This window comes from Pleurodeles waltl, chromosome 4_1 (genome assembly GCF_031143425.1).
Source record: "Pleurodeles waltl isolate 20211129_DDA chromosome 4_1, aPleWal1.hap1.20221129, whole genome shotgun sequence".
Taxonomy (NCBI): Eukaryota; Metazoa; Chordata; class Amphibia; order Caudata; family Salamandridae; genus Pleurodeles; species Pleurodeles waltl.
The window spans coordinates 937,890,133-937,910,279 of record NC_090442.1 but is presented as its reverse complement, the minus strand read 5'-3'; the positions used below and the strand labels follow the sequence as shown (position 1 = coordinate 937,910,279).

Here is a 20,147-nt window from a genome sequence, read left to right as displayed (position 1 = left end):
GAACCCTGGCTTTGGGAGTTTTGTAGAAAAAAAAGAACTGCAGTCTGAACTTGCACCTTTCTTTTTCTTAGGTAAAAAGAAACAGTGCTCAAGTATTGACTCCATCTCAGCAAGCAATAGCCAGCTGAGCCTCTACTGCCTCTTGATGCACAAGTGGATCCACCCATGTGGAAGAAATGTTACACTGCAGAAACTTCCTTGTATGAAATAGATCTTTACTCTGAGTTTACTGCTTGAGCTGTTTTGGCAGCATATGAATGTCACCCTACATTATAAATATAGTATTTTAAGTTCTCATTTTATTGTATGAACACATGGATGTTCAAAAGGAAATGACAGCTGTAATTTATCGTCCTAATATCCTGACCTCTTACACCACAGCTCAAACAAACTTTTCTACTGGAGTCTCACTTGTAACCGTGCATTAACCTTGCATTACATACCAGGGAGATGCACAAGGCTGGGCTGTGGATCCCTAAAAAGTTGACACTGGAGTAACAAAAGGCGGCTTAACCAGTCAAGGTTGAAGGCATTTCTGGCATAACAAAGTACATCTTTTCTTAAGAAGGAGACAAATTTCCCTCTTTTATTTCTAATAACACTGCTAGGTAAGGAATTGTTAGTGTAGAAATTAGAATTGCTTTCCTTCTTTCAGATGAAGGCCCAATGTGTTGAGTAGATGTACTTTCAACTGTAGTTCCTGAAGAAATGTAGAATGAAAGGAAGCTCTGATCATTCATTTGAGCAGATATAGATAACCAAACACCACCTGTCTGTGGAAGTATGCTGGAACTCCAACCCTAAATTTTGAAAAAGCTCAGAGAGATGGCTTCGGACCGGAACTAAGCACTTTCTATTGAGAGTGATTTCTGCCAATCCTAAATCTTAAGAAAAATCTGTGACTTGTGTGTAGGGGTACCTGCAGATGTGCACCCTGTAGATCCAGAGCACACATCAGTGCCTTTGATGAAAATGTGGAAAATGTTGATGGCTAACATTCATCCTGATTTTTTTGATTCTCTACGTACCCACTTGTTTGCCTTGCTTAAATTTAAAATAAGCAGATATTCTCGCTCAGTACCTTTTATGACCAGAAATAAAGCAATAGGTTATTTTGTTCAATTGAGGTCTCTGGATTGACTAATTTGCACTAGCGGCTCCTGAAACAACTTGTCCAGCATTGTAGGACAGGTTGGTTCAGGGGTAGAGCTGTAGACTGTGATTTTTGGATCCATTCTGCACAATATATAGCACACGCACAATTGTTTCATATTTCCCTGCTAAGCAGGGAGATTAGTGGAAATACTCCCACCTAACACAGTACTTGTTGATGGAGACAGGATGATGTCATCATTTTGGAGGGACCTTCGTAGTCCTTGAAGACATTTGCCTCTGAAAAGTCAGCTGATGATGCTGATTTTTTTGGATCTATTGCCTTTTTTAGTAACGAGGGTGAAAATTTTGTTTACCCTTGATGACAAATTCTAAAAACAGTCAGCTCCTCTGCCCAGTTAAGCCATTACAATTATTCTCTTTTGGATTAAATGAACCAATTGATGGAATATCTTCCAAGAGAAAAGAAGAAATTACTTTCTAAAATGTTAGCTACAGCTAATCTGATTGTAGTATTAAGGGACACTACAAACTTGAATAATCCTGACATTTGCCGTGGAGTTTATGTGAGCAATTCCCCCTGGTGCAGGTTGCCTTCATTCATCACTCAGGCCCTACAAAAAATATTGTAACTGCCATTCAACAGCTCTTTATTTCGGGATTTCTGGCCAAAGAAGAAGTCCAGAAGATGAAAACAGACTTTGAAGTATGTTGGTCTAGAGAAGAGACGAGTTACCTTGCATATAATTTAAATTTTGGCCAAAGTTTAAATGTTTTTCTGCCAAAAGCATTCCCATACTCTTTCTTTTACGGTGGAGTAGAAGAAGTGGAGTCCGCTGCCTCAAATAACTTCTTGCAGCTGCAACAACCAGGGAAGTGGCTGGTACAATTTCCTTTCAAATCTTTGGGTCTGATTCATCTGAGCTGAACTTTTTCTCTGGGTGTTGCTTGCGAGTCTGTACTGAGAAAGGAACCAAAGGCACAACAAGGGGACCTTGAGCCTTTATTGGGATGATTTTTAAAAATTAATGGAAGCACTGGCTGCATGCATGGTAGTCTGAATTGCTTTGCAGGTATATTTGAGAGCACTGCCATATCATCTATAAAATAGATCCTTGATAGAAAATAATTAGGGGAAGCCTGTAAAGCTTATTCCAACAGATCTTGAACTAGAAGCTGAGGCTGAATCCTGCATCAACTTCTTGACATTAGCTTTCCTGTCCCTCCCATCAATTATGGTCTGTAACGGATTAGCCTCATACCTGTGTGCAGTGATTAAGGCCAGACTACACTGCGAGGCAAATGAGTGAGGCCTTTTAAGCCTTAAGTTCTACAAGTATTTTAACTAAGAGCATTTTCCCTGCTTTAATTAAATTGTTTTATTGTTTTTTTTACTATTTCTATCCTTTTTACCTGGTCATATTTAAATTCATACTCATTTTGTACTTGCCTGTTTTTTTAATACTTTTTTGTATGTATAACCACTTTTATGATTGTTAAATTCAATCGAATAAAGTATTTTTGATGATGACATTAAAGTCAGTGTCTCGATTCTTGCTTTCAATATTGACCCTTTTGTCATTGACTAGGATCGACAATGTCTGTGATGAGTTATTGCCCATTCACTTCCAGAAGTGGCATCTTGGAAGGTAGAGAGAGTAGAATGGTGGACTCTTGCCTCCAAAGCAGTAGATGTAGCAGATTACGTCCTCAGCTCATTCTCATCTTTCTTGGCCCTGGGGCAAACCGTTCCTCTGTTCCTTATTCTCCTGTAGGACAGCTTCTGAAAACTTGAGTCAGGAAGACAAACCTCACTCACACTGTGGTCATTATTCCTGGACATGGCCCTCTACAGGCTGGGCATTTATCAAAAAGTACCAACAAATTAGCCAATAGAACAGGGAGTTGAAACAACATCAAGGAATTTTGGAGAAAAGGCAAACTTTTTGCAGAAAATTTGTAAAAAGATAAATGGCTTTTTGCCTCCCACAACTCTGGTGCTGCACAGTGCTAGGTGCATAGTCTGGTTAAAAAACATTAATGAATGGTAAATAAATAAATATATGTATGTATATACGTTTAATTTATTCTTTCATTATCTTTAAGGACAGCAGTATGTTTCTGTAATACCAATATCAAACATTTACATTGCAAGGGCAAAAAAGTGCTTCATTTTATTTTGTATGTGTGGACCATAGGAATATGTGTTTAGCTTTTACATTTAATGTTTCTGACTAATTGTCTTTGTCTCTTACAATGTTTTTGTGAGCTTGTGTGGTCGCCTGTTTCTGTTTCAGGATCTTGCTGTCTTTTGCCTTGTGTCTCTATCTCTTTCTTGGTGTGTCTCTTGATTTCGTTCTCTCACTTCTGGACAGTGGAAATCGGTCTGGCACATTATCAGATAGAACTAAATACTGTAGAAGGGTATGTAGCTCAGCATACTAGCAGCCATGCCAAGTCACTTGGTGGACAGGCTCTGTATGGAGCCAGTTCTGCAGTTCCTTCTTGCTATACACGTTTAAGCATCTTTGTCCTTCCATGTATCCACGACTGTAGAAGAAAACAGCAGTTCCCTTAAGCACAGTGTTAACATCTAAAACATTGCTTCTTCAACTAAAACAAAGGGCTAGGAACCATAAAATGTAAACAAACTTGAGCCAATACATTGCTTGTAGTCGTACCCAACATTAGTTACCTCAACAAATTCAAGATGTTTGCCTTTTCTAAAAGTACTGGCCTGTCTGTTACCAGCTTTCTACCTAACTGAAGAACCCATCAAGCAGTGACATTTGTAAATGTAGTAGAATATCTGTTCAGTTTTGGTCTCACATACAGACAAGTGACTGCAAGGATATCACATAGAGACAAGAGGGCAAGGACCTATATGCAGCAAGATAATACCTGTAGAAGGGTGGCATTAGATAGTGTGTATATGACGTATTGCTGACTTTAAATAAGGGAATCCTATTGAGGACCTGTAGGGTTAAGTTATTGAACTAATGCGTCCCAAGGTCTTGGTCACTCCTGATTTATTTCTCTTGGCTCCTAGAGCCTGTGGTCCTATCCTTTGAGCATGCAGAGAACACATGAGGATCTTGTGGGTCCTGCCACAGGCTGTAAAGCAGGCAGTGTTGGTAAGAAATGTTTAGTCACACATGCCAGACGTAAGCAATAGATCTGTAAGTTGGCTCCCCGTTGTCAGCCTCTGTCCTCAATTCATTAAATTCACAGTCTGGTGTCTATTGGGCTTTAGTATGCACTAATGTTTTGCAGAGTATAGGTATCCTAATTATAGCAAGAACAGTTATAGGATTAGCAGTAGCACACCAAGTATTTTAAGCATACCCTGACTGGCAAGCTACTTTATTTCACTGTGAGATCTGTAGAATAGGTTGAACATACCTGTGTTTTCTAAAAGCAGACCTTGTCTAAACAGCCACAGATGTTCATGAGTGCCCTGCTGATACAAGGCAAATATGCTTTGGATTAGCTCCCTTGATAAAGATTCTCCTCACTTATCATTAACAGAATAGCCACTCTTTTATACTATTTCACAAGGTATTAAAAACGTCAGACGAGAAAATTGTGTTCCATGGATGTTTGTGTAAAGTAATTTGTAGGATAAGTTGCCTGTTTTGGAGCACGTGTATTTGCCCTAATAAAAAATCTGATTTACAGTTTTGTAGCTTTTACATTGCATATTCTGTGTATTGTCTACTGTAACTGTGTATAAGCCCCAGTTGCAACAAGAGGTAAGGTGTGCTCTATCAATCTTTCCACCATCTATTGCCTCTTTATCTCTCGATATGTAGGTGCACATTTAGAGGCAAATTGACACAAAGACGATTCAGAACTCATAGGTGCCTTAAAAATGGGCACAACAAATTGATCCAAAGATTGGTTTTACAGGCAGACAAATTGACTAAGGTTCCTTGGCATGTTGGGCACAAATCTCATATGCAGACCTCTTCAAATTACTTTTTACAAATTAAGATTTTTCAGGCATATATTTGCTGAAACTGTGCATGCTAATTGTGTACTTTTGAATTAGTTACTTATTAAATGAGATTTTTATACACAAGTGAATTGACTTGTGGCTCAGGTCTAGAAAATAGCAATATACACTACATTGATTGTGCTTTCCAATTAGACTGTATTTGATTTTAATCCTCTATTGGCCAATCTGTGAAAGGCTGGTTGAAGAGGAGTTCTAGCACTACTCAAATAGGTCCATCATAGCAGCAAATATGTTCAGTAAAACCATTGTTTCATAGAAAAAAATGTACCTACTAAAAAGATTGATTAGATTAACCTTATCATTTTTTATTTTAGATGTGGATGAATGTGCACTGGAAGATCCACCCTGCAAAGATAATGAGTACTGCTTAAACAGTGAAGGCTCATATAGCTGCAAAGGTTTGTTTTAATGTATTTCTCAATTTTGAATTTGTAATGCATTTGACACATTTAACATCATATTTGTGGTTTATTTTTATTTAACCACACGTGATCTGTATTGAAAACACATACAAATATAGGCTTTCAGTATGTGGATTTGAGTGACTTTTAGCTTTATCAGTCCTGTTTGTGCTGATCAGGTGAAGTCTGTGTTCATTTCATGTTTCATGATATAGTAGATAAAAGAATAGCAGGTCTCATAAAGCATATTATTGTTTGTACAATCTGTCAGGAAGCCATAATCCACTTTCACAAGGATGCAGTCTCTCTCAAACGTTGGACGCTATCTCTCGCAGAAAACCAAAGTTGACAAAATCTTATATTTTAATGCACACAACCAATTAAAATTCCATTTTATATGCAAAACCTTCATAAATACTATGGTAATTTGTAGCAATTGAGCAAAATTACACTTTAAGGGGACATCTGTTAAATAAAGATGATAGGCGTTTTAATTCTAGAAATGATCGGCTCAATTTGGATTATGTCTTTAAGAAACATTATGCACACATAAGACTGTCTTGTGCAGCCTGCAGTTTTATTGTTAACTATTCTATGAAGATTACCTAGCTGTGCAGTGGATTTTTCAATTAACCCTACTTAAATCCAAATGCACTTTGAAATCTATCATTTAAGTTTGGGTAATATTTTAAACAACACCAAAGCCAAAATTGCAGCTGAACTCGTTTTTTTTTTTTTTTTTTTTTTTTTTTACAATCATACAGCTCATTTCAGCCAGTCCTTCCCAAATAGCTGTTCTTTTACTGCATGAGTAACAGATAATCATTTTATTCCTCAAACATTCTTGTTCTCCAGAGTGTCTGCCTAAAATATTATACATTTTTGTAAGATCGACCTAGCCGACTTGTGACCTAACTTGAAAGGGTATCTTCACTTCCACAATGTATTGCTTTCTTGTGACAACATTATTCTCTAGTTAAATGTGAGCCTTATTGACCAATAAAAAATGTCCATTGGTATAACCCATGGCATCACACAATATGTTGTCAAGCACCACACATACTTTCAACAGGGACATCACAATACAAAATGAGTTGGAGCAGAGACTCTGGTTGAATGTTTAAGCCACCATCACACAGCTACGTTTATGCTGATATTTTATGACCACTTAAAAGAGGCTCCTGGTCTCATGATATTCTATCAATTTTGTAGTGCATGTCTCATTGTGTTTGCATGATGCTTGTTTATTATGATGTTGGTTAGCTCAATGTATGTATGATATTTAATGTAGCAAGCTTTTTTTTCTGTCATGTTGTTACCTTGAGTCTGCTCATGATGTGTGGCTTGTTGTGAATTAATGTCCAGATACTGTAAGTGAATGGAATTCCTTGATTTCAAATTGCATAAAGCTGTTTTACAGCCATATATTTTCCCCAGTATTAGCTATCTTCTCTTTAATATCACATGTATCAGTTTTTAATTTGATAAAACCATCTTAACATTTTTTTATGCAATATCAACAAAATGGAGCCTTGTCTTTGGATTGTCAAATATCTACTCTTTGAATATTCCCAGACAGAAATTACAATTTTCCCAGTGAAGTTTGTTAAGATGACTAGCTTTACAACTTTTATAATTTGCCAGATTTGTTGCCCTAGTAAAACTTAAAAATGTTTAGCTGGGGAGTTCTTCAGTAAACAAACATTTTCTTTTTTGTTTCTCTTGGAAAATTTACTCTTTTAAGGTACTGTTCTCCTTTTTGTTTTTGTAGTTCACATAGTCAAAGAACTAAAATCTATTTTTTTTACTTCGTCTTAATTTGGCTGATACAGAATAACAATGTAATAAGCATTTTTGGTTGCTCCCATGCATACCACGCATACTGTTGACCACGCAATCTGTTGGACTTGACCTACCTTTGTCCCACACAGCACTGAATCACCCAAAAGCAGATGCTTAATGTACAAGTCCTTGGGGTATTTTCCTGATTGCCTAGTGGTCTCACCTATGTCTTGCTTCCAAATGCCTAGGTTTAAATATTCTTAAAATGTGCTGGATTACTCCATTGAGATAAATTATGTTGTGCATCTTGCTTTCTTGGGAGTGTGGTGCTCATTACAAAAGGAGTCTTCTGTCCTAATCTCTAGTGCCTAAAATTGACCTACACTTTTAGAGGGAATACGAAATTATGTACAATAACTTTGGTCCATATTCACTTACACCTTTTTAGTAGTGCAACAAATGTAATCAAAATAACATGCTTGTTTTTGTTTTAAATATTTTTTAGCATGTGATCAAAGCTGCACAGGCTGTACTGGTGGTGGACCCAATGAATGCGTAAACTGTACCTCTGGATTCACACTAGAGGAAGATAAATGCACAGGTTTGTTTCTGTAATGTTTTATGTGTAAAAAATATATAGTACTTAATTGTAATCCACAACAGTGAAACTTCGAGTCCAGAAATTCAAGAGTTTGTTGTATCCTATTTTTTAAGTGCATATGTGTGTGTCCTCATATCTTGCAAATCTACCAATCAGGGAACTGCAGGTGCAGCAGAGCATGGTCCTGCTGTCTGCCTTGCCTGGATGGCATGGAGGCCTTAATCAACCCAAACCTGACAATGAGAGGCACCCTAGTTTACAGACTCCCTGACCCCAGACCGGCCTTCTGCAACATCACCAACCTCTATGCATCCCTTGCCATTGACTCTCCTCAGTACAGCCTACCCAGTGACCTCAACTTCCACCTCAAAGACCCCAACTATGCCAACACCACCACCCTCCTAGAAAACGTCAGCAACATCGGGGTCACCCAGCTGATCACAGAGCCCACTCAGAAAGCTGGGCACACACTACATGCAATTTTCACATCTAGCCATCAAATCAAATTCACCTACGCTACAGACCTCCTGTGGACCGATCTCCACATAGTCCCATTTCTCCATCTCAGATCTGTCACCAAGCTCCACACAACCCGCCGACACAGATGGAGCAAAATAACCGAAGACCAATGTATACAAACCCTAGAGGCATCACAGCCCGCTCCCTCAACAGACCTCAACCAAGCCGCAAAGGACTTCAACTCCTGGATCATCAGCTGTGCAGACAGTCGCACCATTGAAACCAGCAAATTCCAACAGGACAACCAAGCAAGCCAGCTGGTATACCCCAGATCTCAAAAACAACAAATGCAGCTGCTACAGACTAGTGAAGAAATAGTGTACAGCCAGGCATTCGTCTGACAAAGCAGCTTTTTAAAGAAGCCCTCAGCAACTCACAAACTCATGAAGGTAACCAGGAGAGCACCCATAACTATCTGCATCAACACCGCAGCAAACTACTCAAAAGAACTCTTGAAAATATTTAGCTAATTTGCCAGTCCTACAGACATGAACTATGTAACTCCTTCTCAAACTACTTTCACAACAAAATCACCACCATTTACAACAATTTCGATCCACAACCTGCCTACGCCGACCTGGTCAACCTACCACAAGCAACATCTGCAAGCCATGCCCTGACCGCCTGGACCCCAATCACATAATGGCCTCCATACACTCAGGGGCACCCTCTGACCCCTGCCTACACTGCTGCTTCAACCATGGATCCAACACTATTAGCTCAATACTAACCAGAATCCTCAACACTTCCATCCACACAACATCCTTCCCAGGCAGATGGAAACATGCAAAGTCAGACCCCTACTCAAGAAGCCCACAGCTGACCCCCAACAACCTAAAAAACTACAGAACCATCTCCCTGTAACTGTACTCTGCCAATGTCGTAGAAAAAATCATCAATAAACAGCTCATCGAACACCTAGAACAAAACCACCTGCTCGACCACTTACAATCAGGATTTAGAGCTGACCACACTGATTGCAGCAATGGGTGACATCAGAGCCCTCCTAGACCAAGGAGAAACAGCAGCACTAATCTTACTGGACCTCTCCACAGCATTCAACACGGTCTCCCACCACACGCTCCTAAAGAGACTCCACAACATCAGTATCCAGCAAGATGCCCTTAAGTGGGTCGCCTCCTTTCTTCAGGTCGCGCACAGAGCATCTGCCTGTCTCCCTTCACCTACGCTCCACCAACTGCGGCGTACCCCAAGGATCCTCCCTCAGCTCCAACCTTTTAAACATATATGTGACCCCGCTTGCAGACATCATCGGATCCCACTGAATCACCATACTCTCCTATGCCGACGGCACACAACTGGTCCTATCACTTACCAAGGAACCTCACAATGCCAAGACCAACTTCCACAATACTTTGAACAACGTAGCCGCATGGATGAAGCACAGGCCCTTCAAGCTCAACACCGAGAAGACCAAGTTCCTAATCGTCTGGAGCAACTCCAGCATTTGGGACCGTTGGAATTTGGACCTACACCTACCCTAGCCGACCACGGCCATAACATCTGCATCATCCCAGACAAGCAACTGTCCCTAAGGCACCAAGTGAACTTGACAGCCCCCTCCTGCTTCAGCATACTCCGGATGCTCTGAAAAACCTTTAAATGGATCCCCATTGACACTAGGAAAGCAGTCATACATGTCCTTATCACCAGCATCACCCCCCACCTCAAACACCTACACTGGCTTCTGGTGCAGAAGAGGTGCCAGTTCAAAACTCTACGCAGTCAGGGACTGGTGCATATCAACCACAGACTTGACTTTCACACACCCCCAGAGACACCTGCGCTCTGTCTCACTCGAACTTGTACACACACCACACATTGAGCGCACCCGTTGCGGCGGCCAATCTTTTTCCTGCATCGCAGCCAAGTCCTGGAACACCCTACCCCTGCATCTCCGAACAGCCTGCACCCTAGCGGTGTTCAAAAAAAGGCCAAAGACATGGTTCTTCGACTGAGACACAGCACCCGGCACCCGGCACCCAGAGACCCTTAGGGTTGAAAGTGACTCTCTTGTAATATAAAATATGGTATTTAGATGCTGTGTCATGGGAGTACAAAGGCTGTGCTATTATATGCTTCAGTATACTTGCACAATATTTTAACTTAAAGGAATCCATTGAAAGCTGGCTGGCAATTCTGAACATACAGTTTTTGGCCCTTGTATTGGTTTTAAAACTACCTGAAGAATGCTTGGGTGGTTGAATCATACTGACATTCGCAGCCCAACCATCCTGCAGAGGTCATCAGCCATCTTCTGTTTAAATAACTTAAGCTGCCTTTTCTTTTGGAATTTGCTCATTTTGCACTTTTCCCTTTAAATTATTTTCTGTGGTATGTGATGTGTTTCAGCATCACAAACTGCACTTTTTAGGAAGCTGCAAACATCTTCCAGTGCCTCCATCATGACCTTTTTACATTTCCATCTGTATTTATCCATATTTATTTTTTGCTCCTTTTATCTCTAATTATCCATATCTATGTTGGCTTTTAAGAACAAATAAAGCTAAAGCTAGTGGCTAAAGCTAGTATAGTTACGTATTTACTAAACAAATACAAGTACACTTGTACTTGGTTGCCTGACAGGTTTCCATGACATGAACACCCATAGACAGTTAATCAATACACTTGTTCAAAAACATGAACAGTTTAGTATATAACTTGCACACCTGTACCTATTTAAGCCTCTTTCCTTCCTGAAATATTTATTTGTTAGTTCCCCTACCTATGAATCAAGACAGCTATTCGCCTGGCAGCCATGACTGACCACATTTATAATCACTCAAAACAACCTAATTTCTGTTTTAATCCACATTTTGAAATAAATACAGACAGGAAAATAAATTGTTTTCTGTCTGTATTTATCTGTAAAAATCAGTAAAACCTGAAAACAGGGATCCTTATACATAATGTAGGACTGGCTTGACAGCACTGGTGTTGACAGACCTATTGTTTCCAATATCCAGAGAGTGGGCTTCGGGTCAGTCCCTTTCAGCCATTGTTTTGACTCCTTGTCAATCACATCTTAGACCAGAAGTATACATCTCTTGCCTCAAGCTATTTTGGTGTTCAGTGTATCATTCCACCACCTAAGAAGTAGATGGTTCTCAATACATGAGGGAGTGTCGAACATGCAATGGATGTACTCGATCACACATACAGTACTTTTTCTTATACTCCCCTTGTATTCACAAGACAATACTTTTTAATGCTTTTATCAGGGCTTGAATGGGTTCCTTTTCCTAAAATGATTGACCTGAAATCTGCTAAAATCCACTACTCTGCTACAAACCTGTGACACATAAGGGACGGCCATCTTGGCGTCAGGCCATCCAATTTCCCATCATTGTTTGTTTGTCTGTATTAATGGACCTCATGTGCTGTGTCACTCTACTTTATATCTTACTGACATCTCAGCCAAGATGTTTAGCTTTAAGAAATCTAAGGTCTGTTCTTAAACCCCTTAATCACTAAGTATTTATTTGCATCAGGCTGTATAAACTACAGTTCAAACTTAATGGCTGGTAGTTCATCTTAATTTCATGTCTGTAAAGAAGAGGTAAGTGGGAGGTTTGTTGTGGAAGCACGGAGTATACTAGTACATTTTGCTATATATTTGAGCGTATGGGTTGATTGCAGTGAGAGCAAGTCTAAAACAGGGACCTCCATTGAGCAGCTTGTGAAGGAGCAGTGCCTCTCCAACTGACTTGCAGTAACTTAGATATAGAACAAAGCAGCTCTCTCTCATAGTGTGAGATAACACTGTTTTCCATAACTCCATTTACAAAAATTAGTTACAACAGCATTGTTTCTCCATAACATCTTAGGTCAAATGAAAGCAGCACAAAAATTTAAATGCATTATTTTTCATTTGTGGGCAGTTTTAAAATAATTAAAATCTTCTTGTGAATATTTCAGAAAGGGATATAACAGGCATCAGGATGCATATAACGCTGCATCGTATGGTCTTCATAAACAGCATATTTCTCCGCTGCACTACACTTACACCATAACACCTTTCTGCATAGTTTTGTTAAGGGTAAACAGTACTAAATAATGTCCCTGTCCACGAATGCCTTGTACGAATAGTTGCCTCTAACAGGCAGTTCTTTTTTACGGATGAAGGCAAAATGTTTGCAGATTATCACGCTGCCCACAGATTCAACCTGCTGGGGAGATAGGTGCATTGTTTGACATCAGTGAAGATTTCTACAATGCAGAAACAGAACTAGAGGTATTTAATCTTTTCTTCTGCATTGAGGAACTTTCGTTAATGGTCATAATTGCTTTAGGAGATTAGCATGCTAATTAATGATGCATCCCTCAGCTGTGAGCAGGAATTGATAATCAAATATTTGCATGTACCAGGAGTGTTTATTGGTGAAGAAATCATTTGAAATTATTCCCAAGCGTTTTTTGGCCTGCCTCTTCTTCTGTTTAAATATCTAACTGAAGCCAGTAGTGTCTAATGAATGTATTAACTAATCTCCGTTTAGTAGCTTTACAGATTTCAGATGGACACATTTCTAATCCAAGATTTGCAGGTACTTTCCCCTCTAGTGAAGTGGGTTTACTTGGTAAGGGCTTATTTGATAGTTGTTAACATAACAATATATATTCACAATCAATCTTTAAATAGAATTTGTGGAAGTATCTAGTCCTTGTCTAATAGTGTATGTAGTTAACAAATAGCTGTTTTGTTTTTCTGATGTTCTTATTTTTGTTGAAGTAAAATCTTAAGACTCTCTTAACATCTAATAAGTGCAGTGTTCTTTCTGCTGATATAGATGGGTTTGGAAAAAACATCAAGAGAGTAATGGTTTAATTGATGTGAAAATCAAAGACTACTTCATCTTAAGAACTCACATCTTTTACTTACCCAACCGTTTCAGAATGAACGATAGCAGAAGACTCTTCTGCTGACAAAGCCTTTCATTTACTGATCTTTCTTGTAGATGTGCTTACAATTAACAAAATAATCTTTCTTAAAATATGCTGCAATGCAGCTCTGTGTAAGTACCATTTATTCTAGAAAGTACTAAGTTGAGTTCCCAAGGTGAAGATGGTCTCTTTATATTGGATATATTGGCTCAGGAGGCGAACTGTGTGCTCCCTTATTAACTTTGGCCGGGACCCAGGCCAAATTTTGGATAGATTTTCTTGTGTCCCTCTTCTTGGGCTCATTTTGGCTTAGGGGCCCCAGGGCCCACTGTTATATTTATGGGGAGGGGGGACATGGAGCCCCCTCTACGGCCTGATTTCTGCTCTTAGGAACCCATCCTCCAGGGCTGATATTGGCTCTGGGATCCCCATCCCCTGGGTCCCAGCCACAGTTAATAAGGGAGCACACAGTTTGCCTCCTGAGCCAATATCTACCCTGGGGACACCATCCCCCAGGGTCCTCCTCCGATTGCTAAAGTGGGAGGGGAGCCAAGTGGTCCCCTTCCCTGGGTTGATAATGGCCCCAGGGACCCCATCTTCCGAGGCTCAGGCAATTACTAAAGGGGGAGGGGGGCACCTTCCTGGGCATATTTCAGTCGTGGGGACCGCATCCCCCAGACACAGCCAACAATGTCCTCACTGGGGATTGGGAGGAGCCCAAGGCTCCAGCAGACCTAGCTGGTTCCCCGCAACCAGCAAGACTTAGCACTGCTCCCTCCTGCAGGGAGCAGCTACAAATTCTGCTCCCTGCGAGCGGGAGCAGTATTCAGATTTGATTCCTTGCCAACAGCACTGCAGGCAGGGAAAGGGATCTGAAATCTGCTTCCAGTGGGCGGGAGCATTTTTAATGTTCCAGCCTGCTGGAAGCAGCCTTAGTGTTTGCTCTTGCTTGACAGAAACTGGGATATTGCTCTCGTCAAGGGAGAGCAAACACAGGTTTCTCTGCCTGCGGTGGTGCATATAGGGAAACTCGGAACAAGAGGCCGGTTCTGGGGGATGAGCCATTAATTGTTCTGGGAGCCGTGTGGCCCTCTCTACCCTTTGCCTTGGCCCTTGGGTCCCCTGGGAGGGGGTGGGGGGGAGCATGGCTTCCCTCCCCATTACCTACACAGATGGCTTCGTTGGATGGGGTCCCTCTGGCTGAAAGGGGCCTGGGAGGGAGGCTATGTGCCCCCCCATTTTTACCTATGGCTGGGCTCTGGGGGTAGTGAAGAGGGGGCCCAGGGCAGAAATCAGCCCAGGGAGGTGGGCCACACAGCGCCCCTACCAGCATTTTTAATATCAGCCAAGCACCAGGAGATGGGGACCCCCAGGGCTGAAATCGGCCTTGGGAGGGGGGCCACACTACACCCCTCCCTGGCCTTCCCCCCAAATACCGATCCCACCCCCTTCCTGTCCCCCACGGGGCTTAAATGAAGCAACTCAGAAAACTGCTCCTTTTTTAAAATGTAATTTTGCAGAGGATCCATGGATTTTCCACGGATTTGGGGCAAAATTAAAGAAAATAAAATTGCCCCAGACCCCACCACCAGGCCTAAGGTGTCAGAGTATTCCTACCCTGACCCCTTATTTTCTTTTATTACGTTTCTTTTCTTTCGATGCAGCGTGTCCAAGTCCCAAGATCGATACCCCCACTTCCTGATTGAAGTGGTGGCAGACAATCCGGTCTCAGTTTGAGATCTGTCAGATACACAGACCCTTCGCGTCTCTAGATAAACATACATTTTTTTCTTTAATAACTCCAAAACTATGGAACAGATTTATGCCAAATTACAAAAAGATCTTTCTGGACCAAGATCTAGCTTTCTCCTAGATTTGGTGTAATTCCGTCCAGCTATTCAGACTGTAGTCGTGTCTAAAATCCCTTTGGGAAATTACATGGGGAAAAGACGTTTTGAGAACACCCCGTTTACTGTGCCCCGCTTGATGAATCACTCCAAAACTTTCCAGACAGCAGGTAAAGTGAGTGGAAAACTAGTTTTGAAAATGTTGTGAAGATTTATCAAACTGCGCCAAAGTTATTAGCAAAACAAAAAAGGTTTTCCTATCGAAACAAGGTCCTACCTATAACTACCTACTGGGCACCACCAGTAGAATATATAGCTATAGATATATTCACTGAAAAAAAAAATAGGATAAATTAATGTTATAGTTAGGTGAATATGTCAGTGACAACATTAAAAAAATTCACCAGTTTTAATTAGCAGAGCTAACTAAAACTCACGCCCGACATGCACAGCTTATGACCTTACATCGCTCATGACATGCTCTACAACTTCACTGATGACATCATCCAATGAGTGTGTTAGTTTGTTTTATAGTTGACATAGTGTGTACAGCTAATGGGTGTAAGTGCTTACATTTCTCATGTCCTATTAATGCATCATTATTGTGTAGAATAATTGAACATGTTATAAATCTTTGTATTGAAGATTAACTCTGTGTATAGATGACAGCTGATGACTTGTGTCCAGTGTTTTCCACACAAGTCTTTTAGTTCTGTAGAAAACATTTCTAACAGGGCAAAGATTCTACATATTGGAAACTAAATATTGTAAAAAACAAAAAACTCGAGTTGATAGACAGAATATAACAATTTCAGCATGACATAGAAGACTATGTACACCAGGTACTAATCTTTGTACATGTACTTATTTTGCTTCAGAAAATGGGCCACCTGTGAAGTTTTCACGACTGTATGAAGACTGCAGGTTTTATGATCTTTAGCGTTCTCAGGCCTTGGTTATTTTATATGAATAGTGCATTGTTTGACAAGTGTTACATGGAGTGTACTTTGTTCTTAGTAGATATTTTTTAATACTCTGGTGTATTTCTCATGAGAGTTTCACTGTCTGCAAACTGTGTGGTACACAGTAAACTCTCTCCATAGAGTAACCGCTGTTTAATGTACCTCTTTTCAACTCCTAGCAACATCATTTTTAAATGTAGGTTCAGTGACTGTGATGGGTTGGACACATAAAAGCTGTCTGTAGTAGGGCATTAATTTTAGAACAGATGTTGAGTATCTTGAGGAACTTGGCTTTCTCTGAACAAACTGGTGCAGTAAGGGTTTTCCATATACCTGTGGTTGATTGTTAATGTGAACTAGGCTACCTGTGAAGTGTCATTTATAGGGTCAATGTTGCACGTTACACATTCTTGCTACATCTAAGGGAGTTTTATCTGTGATGACATTAATTATGCTTTATATTATTCTGAGCTATGTTGTACTTTTTTCAGGCCTTGAATGCCATTCTAGTTTATAGAGTAATGTGTACAAAAAAATACTTAGATGATGTCATCAGTGATGTCATAATTGATGTCCTAAAACGTGCCTTGAGGTATGTAATATGTCAGGTCATAAACAATCTATGGCTGGGGTGCAAGTTACAGTTAGCTCTGCTAACTATAACTGATGATTTTCTGTGGTTTTTAGCTTACAATGTTAATGTTATCATGGACTTATTCACCTAACTATAATGTTAATTTAACCTTAATTGAATTTTTTTCTGTGCATTTCTAGTTTTTTTTTTAGCATACATTAATATCTTTTTACCATAGGTAAAGCCAGCACCCCTGCCACCCCGGCCTTCAGCGAGAGGCATGTGCAGCAGAGGTTGGCCACAACGTCTGGACCGTGGTGAGGCCTTGTGGCTAAACCCCTCGGAGGCAGTTAAACCCCACGCAGGCAGCCAACCCCACCCTGAACAAGTCCTCTCATTGCACGCGACATACTGTTCGCCACAGGCAGCCACCTGGAAGCAGCCAAACAAAGGCCGCACACTGCCTTTAGTCATGCCTGGTGTGGGTTCAAACTCCCCACAGGCACCCAACCACATGCTGTGTACATCCTTTAGCTGTAGTCAGCGGGTGCATTGGCCACAGATAGGGCTTGACCTTCTGCCAAGCCCTTTGGCCAACCCCATACTGCACACAGTCTTTGGTGTGCTCTGAGTATGGAAGGCCTTCAGGCCAAGTGGACCCCGTCCCCCATGGCCAAAACATATATATTAAGGGGAGGGGGCATGCAGACCCCTCCCTGACTCTTAATTGACCCTGGGGACTTCATTCCTCTGCTTTTACCGTCACATATTAAATCATTCATGACATATTCATCAACTACATTTATAATATTCCTAATCACATCTGAAAAGCTGTCATTGTTGACAATACTATGCATGGCGGGGGCACAAGTTATAGTTACTCTAGGGCACAAGTTACAGTTACTCTAGGGCACAAGGTACAGTTACTCCAATGCACAAGTTATAGTTAGAAGATAACTGTAACTCGTGAATGTCAGTGGTTTTGTCACCTAACTATAGCATCCTTCTAACCTTTGTATTTTTTTCCAATGAATTTCTGGGGTTTTATTTTAATATAAAGTTAAATAATTTTACAATTCCTAAGTATAATGTCATTTCAAACTTTGTTTTTTTCAGTGACTTTCTAGTGTTTTATAACATAAAATAAGATGTCCATCACAATACACTGTAGGGCTGGAGGATGGGTGGGCACAGGGCCTGACCTGGCATTGTTGGTTGTGCTGTCCCTGCCAAAGCTTGCTGCCCCTGTCCTCCTCCTCCTTGCCATCCCTTGTCAAAGTCCATGCCTCTGCCCTCTCTTTCCAGCCCTATTTGGCCCTGCCCTTTGTTATCAGAGTCCATGCACCTGCCCCTACCTCTTGCTGTGCATGGTCTGATGCGCTGCCACTGCCCTCTAGTTAGCTTGCTGTCTCTACCCACTCCTGGCCTCTGTTGACTGAGTTTATGCTCCTGTCACTGCCCATTTGCTTAGCTTGCTGCCCCTACAGTGCTTCCTCCTGCCCTCTGTCTTTGTGCATGCCCCTGTTCCCTCCTTTTTGCCCACCATTTTCAGTGGAGCTGAAACTGCCCCTCCTGTCTGACCCTCATGATCAGATGGCTGCCACCGTCCCTTACACCCTGCCCTCCATGATCCCTTTTGCTGCCACTCCCTTCTGCTCTCCATACATGGTTGTGTTGCCGTTGCTTCTCCTGTCTGCCATGTGTGGTCTGTTATGAAGCCCAAACCCCCTTTGTTTATGTCAAGCTCCTTCCCCTCCCTTTTGCCCTCCACTGTGTTTTGTGCATGCCCCTCCCACCTCCCTCGTGCCCACCATGGCCATTGTGCTGCCACTAACACTTCTGCCTGCAATGCATTGTCTTTTGTGCCGCTACTACTTTTCCCACTTGCCCTGTGGGGTCAACTTACTGCTTCTGACCCCCTCCCACCTTCCCTTCTTTGTCCATATGTATATTGTTCTAGGCTCCCTGTTGTCCTCCATGTTGTGTTTTGCTTCCAGTGCCCATTCTGCCTGTCTTACATGGTCAGCTTGCTGCTCCCATCACGTCCTCCTGCCCTCCATTGCCTATGAGCAGGACCCTTTTTCCTCTCTCCAGTCTTCCATGGCCCCTTGGCATACCTCTGCTCTTTTCCTCCTTCCCTCCATGGTCTGTTGTGTGGCACCTGGCCTTCTTGCCTGTCCTGTACGGCAACTTCCTGCCCTTGCCTGTTCCTCCTCGTCTTCTGTTCTACGTGTGCATGGCCCTGTTCTCTCCATATTGCTTTCCTTGGTCCGTTGTGCTGCGCTACCCTCCCACTTGCCCTGTGTGGTATTTTGTGCTGCCACAACCTCTGGTGCTTACCTTGTAAGTTCAGTTTGGTGCCCTTGCCACCTCCCTCCTGCTCTCTACTGTCAGAGCCCATGTCCCTTTCCCATTCATGCTCCCTCCATGGTCCATTGTTCCATACATACCAACATTTCGCACTTGGGTACTTGATAAGAGGATCTTTTGAAAAGAAAATCGAGGGAATTAATTTTCCCTATTGACTTGCATGGAAAAACAGGAGATTTTAGGTGGGAGATAGCTAAAATAATGCAGTTTTGGGCTTAAAAACATCAGGAGTCTCCTGCCTGAATTGGGTCTATTGGTATGTATGGTTGTACTATCGCTCCTCTTCTTTCTGCCCTCAATGGTACATCGTGTTTCCTTAGCCTCTATTGCGCCTATTCTTCCTAGTGATTTGCAGCCCACCAGAGCAGAGTTGTCTTTTTGGTGCCTCTACCCCCTTCTCCATACCCTCTGTTATCCAAGTCCGTGGCATTAATATCTGCCTCTCAATAGTGTTCTAATGAACAAATAGATCTCTAACATTCTGATTTTATGACAAGTGTGTGGCACACCTGAAGTCATCTTGATGGAATCAAAACTGTTAAACCTAAAGCATTTCTGTAGTATATAATATACATGAAAAAGTGTGCAGGTGCACTGGTTTGAACTGTGGCTAATGTACAGTAGCATGATGTAACATAGAATGTGGAACATGGAATGTTTTTTTTTTTTTGCTAAACATATTTTATTGTTTTTAATAAGACCTAGCAAAAAGGGAATGTAAAGAACACAAAAAAGGAACATAGGTGTAACGAGCAGAGAGCATTTACATTTCAATATGGCATTGTAATAGATATCAATGGGATCCGAACAATCACAGTGCGGGAATAAAGATCTAGACCAGTGGATGGGCCACTGCATTAGGTCTGGTGCAGCCAACTTAGCCAGCCCTTTGTCTCTTATTATGGCAGCAAATCTATCCACCTCCCCCATATCCTTTCAAATTACCGGAGGCTACCCCTAGATTCGTAGACCACTTTTTCTTGGATTGTGCACCAGTCAACCCCTTTTCTCCATTTTTGGAGTGATGGGCCCTCGGGAGATCCATGTCGCGGCTACAT

General features: G+C 41.4%; 1 protein-coding gene across 1 annotated transcript in view; it reads left to right on the top strand.

Moving 5' to 3' along the window:
- CRELD2 (cysteine rich with EGF like domains 2) overlaps positions 1-20,147 on the top strand; it is a 112,668-nt gene that overhangs the window by 53,185 nt on the left and 39,336 nt on the right. Inside the window, exons 7-8 of the mRNA XM_069229706.1 lie at positions 5,446-5,529; positions 7,820-7,915. Of these exons, the coding sequence (XP_069085807.1) occupies positions 5,446-5,529; positions 7,820-7,915 (180 nt within the window). The remainder of the gene's footprint in view (positions 1-5,445; positions 5,530-7,819; positions 7,916-20,147) is intronic.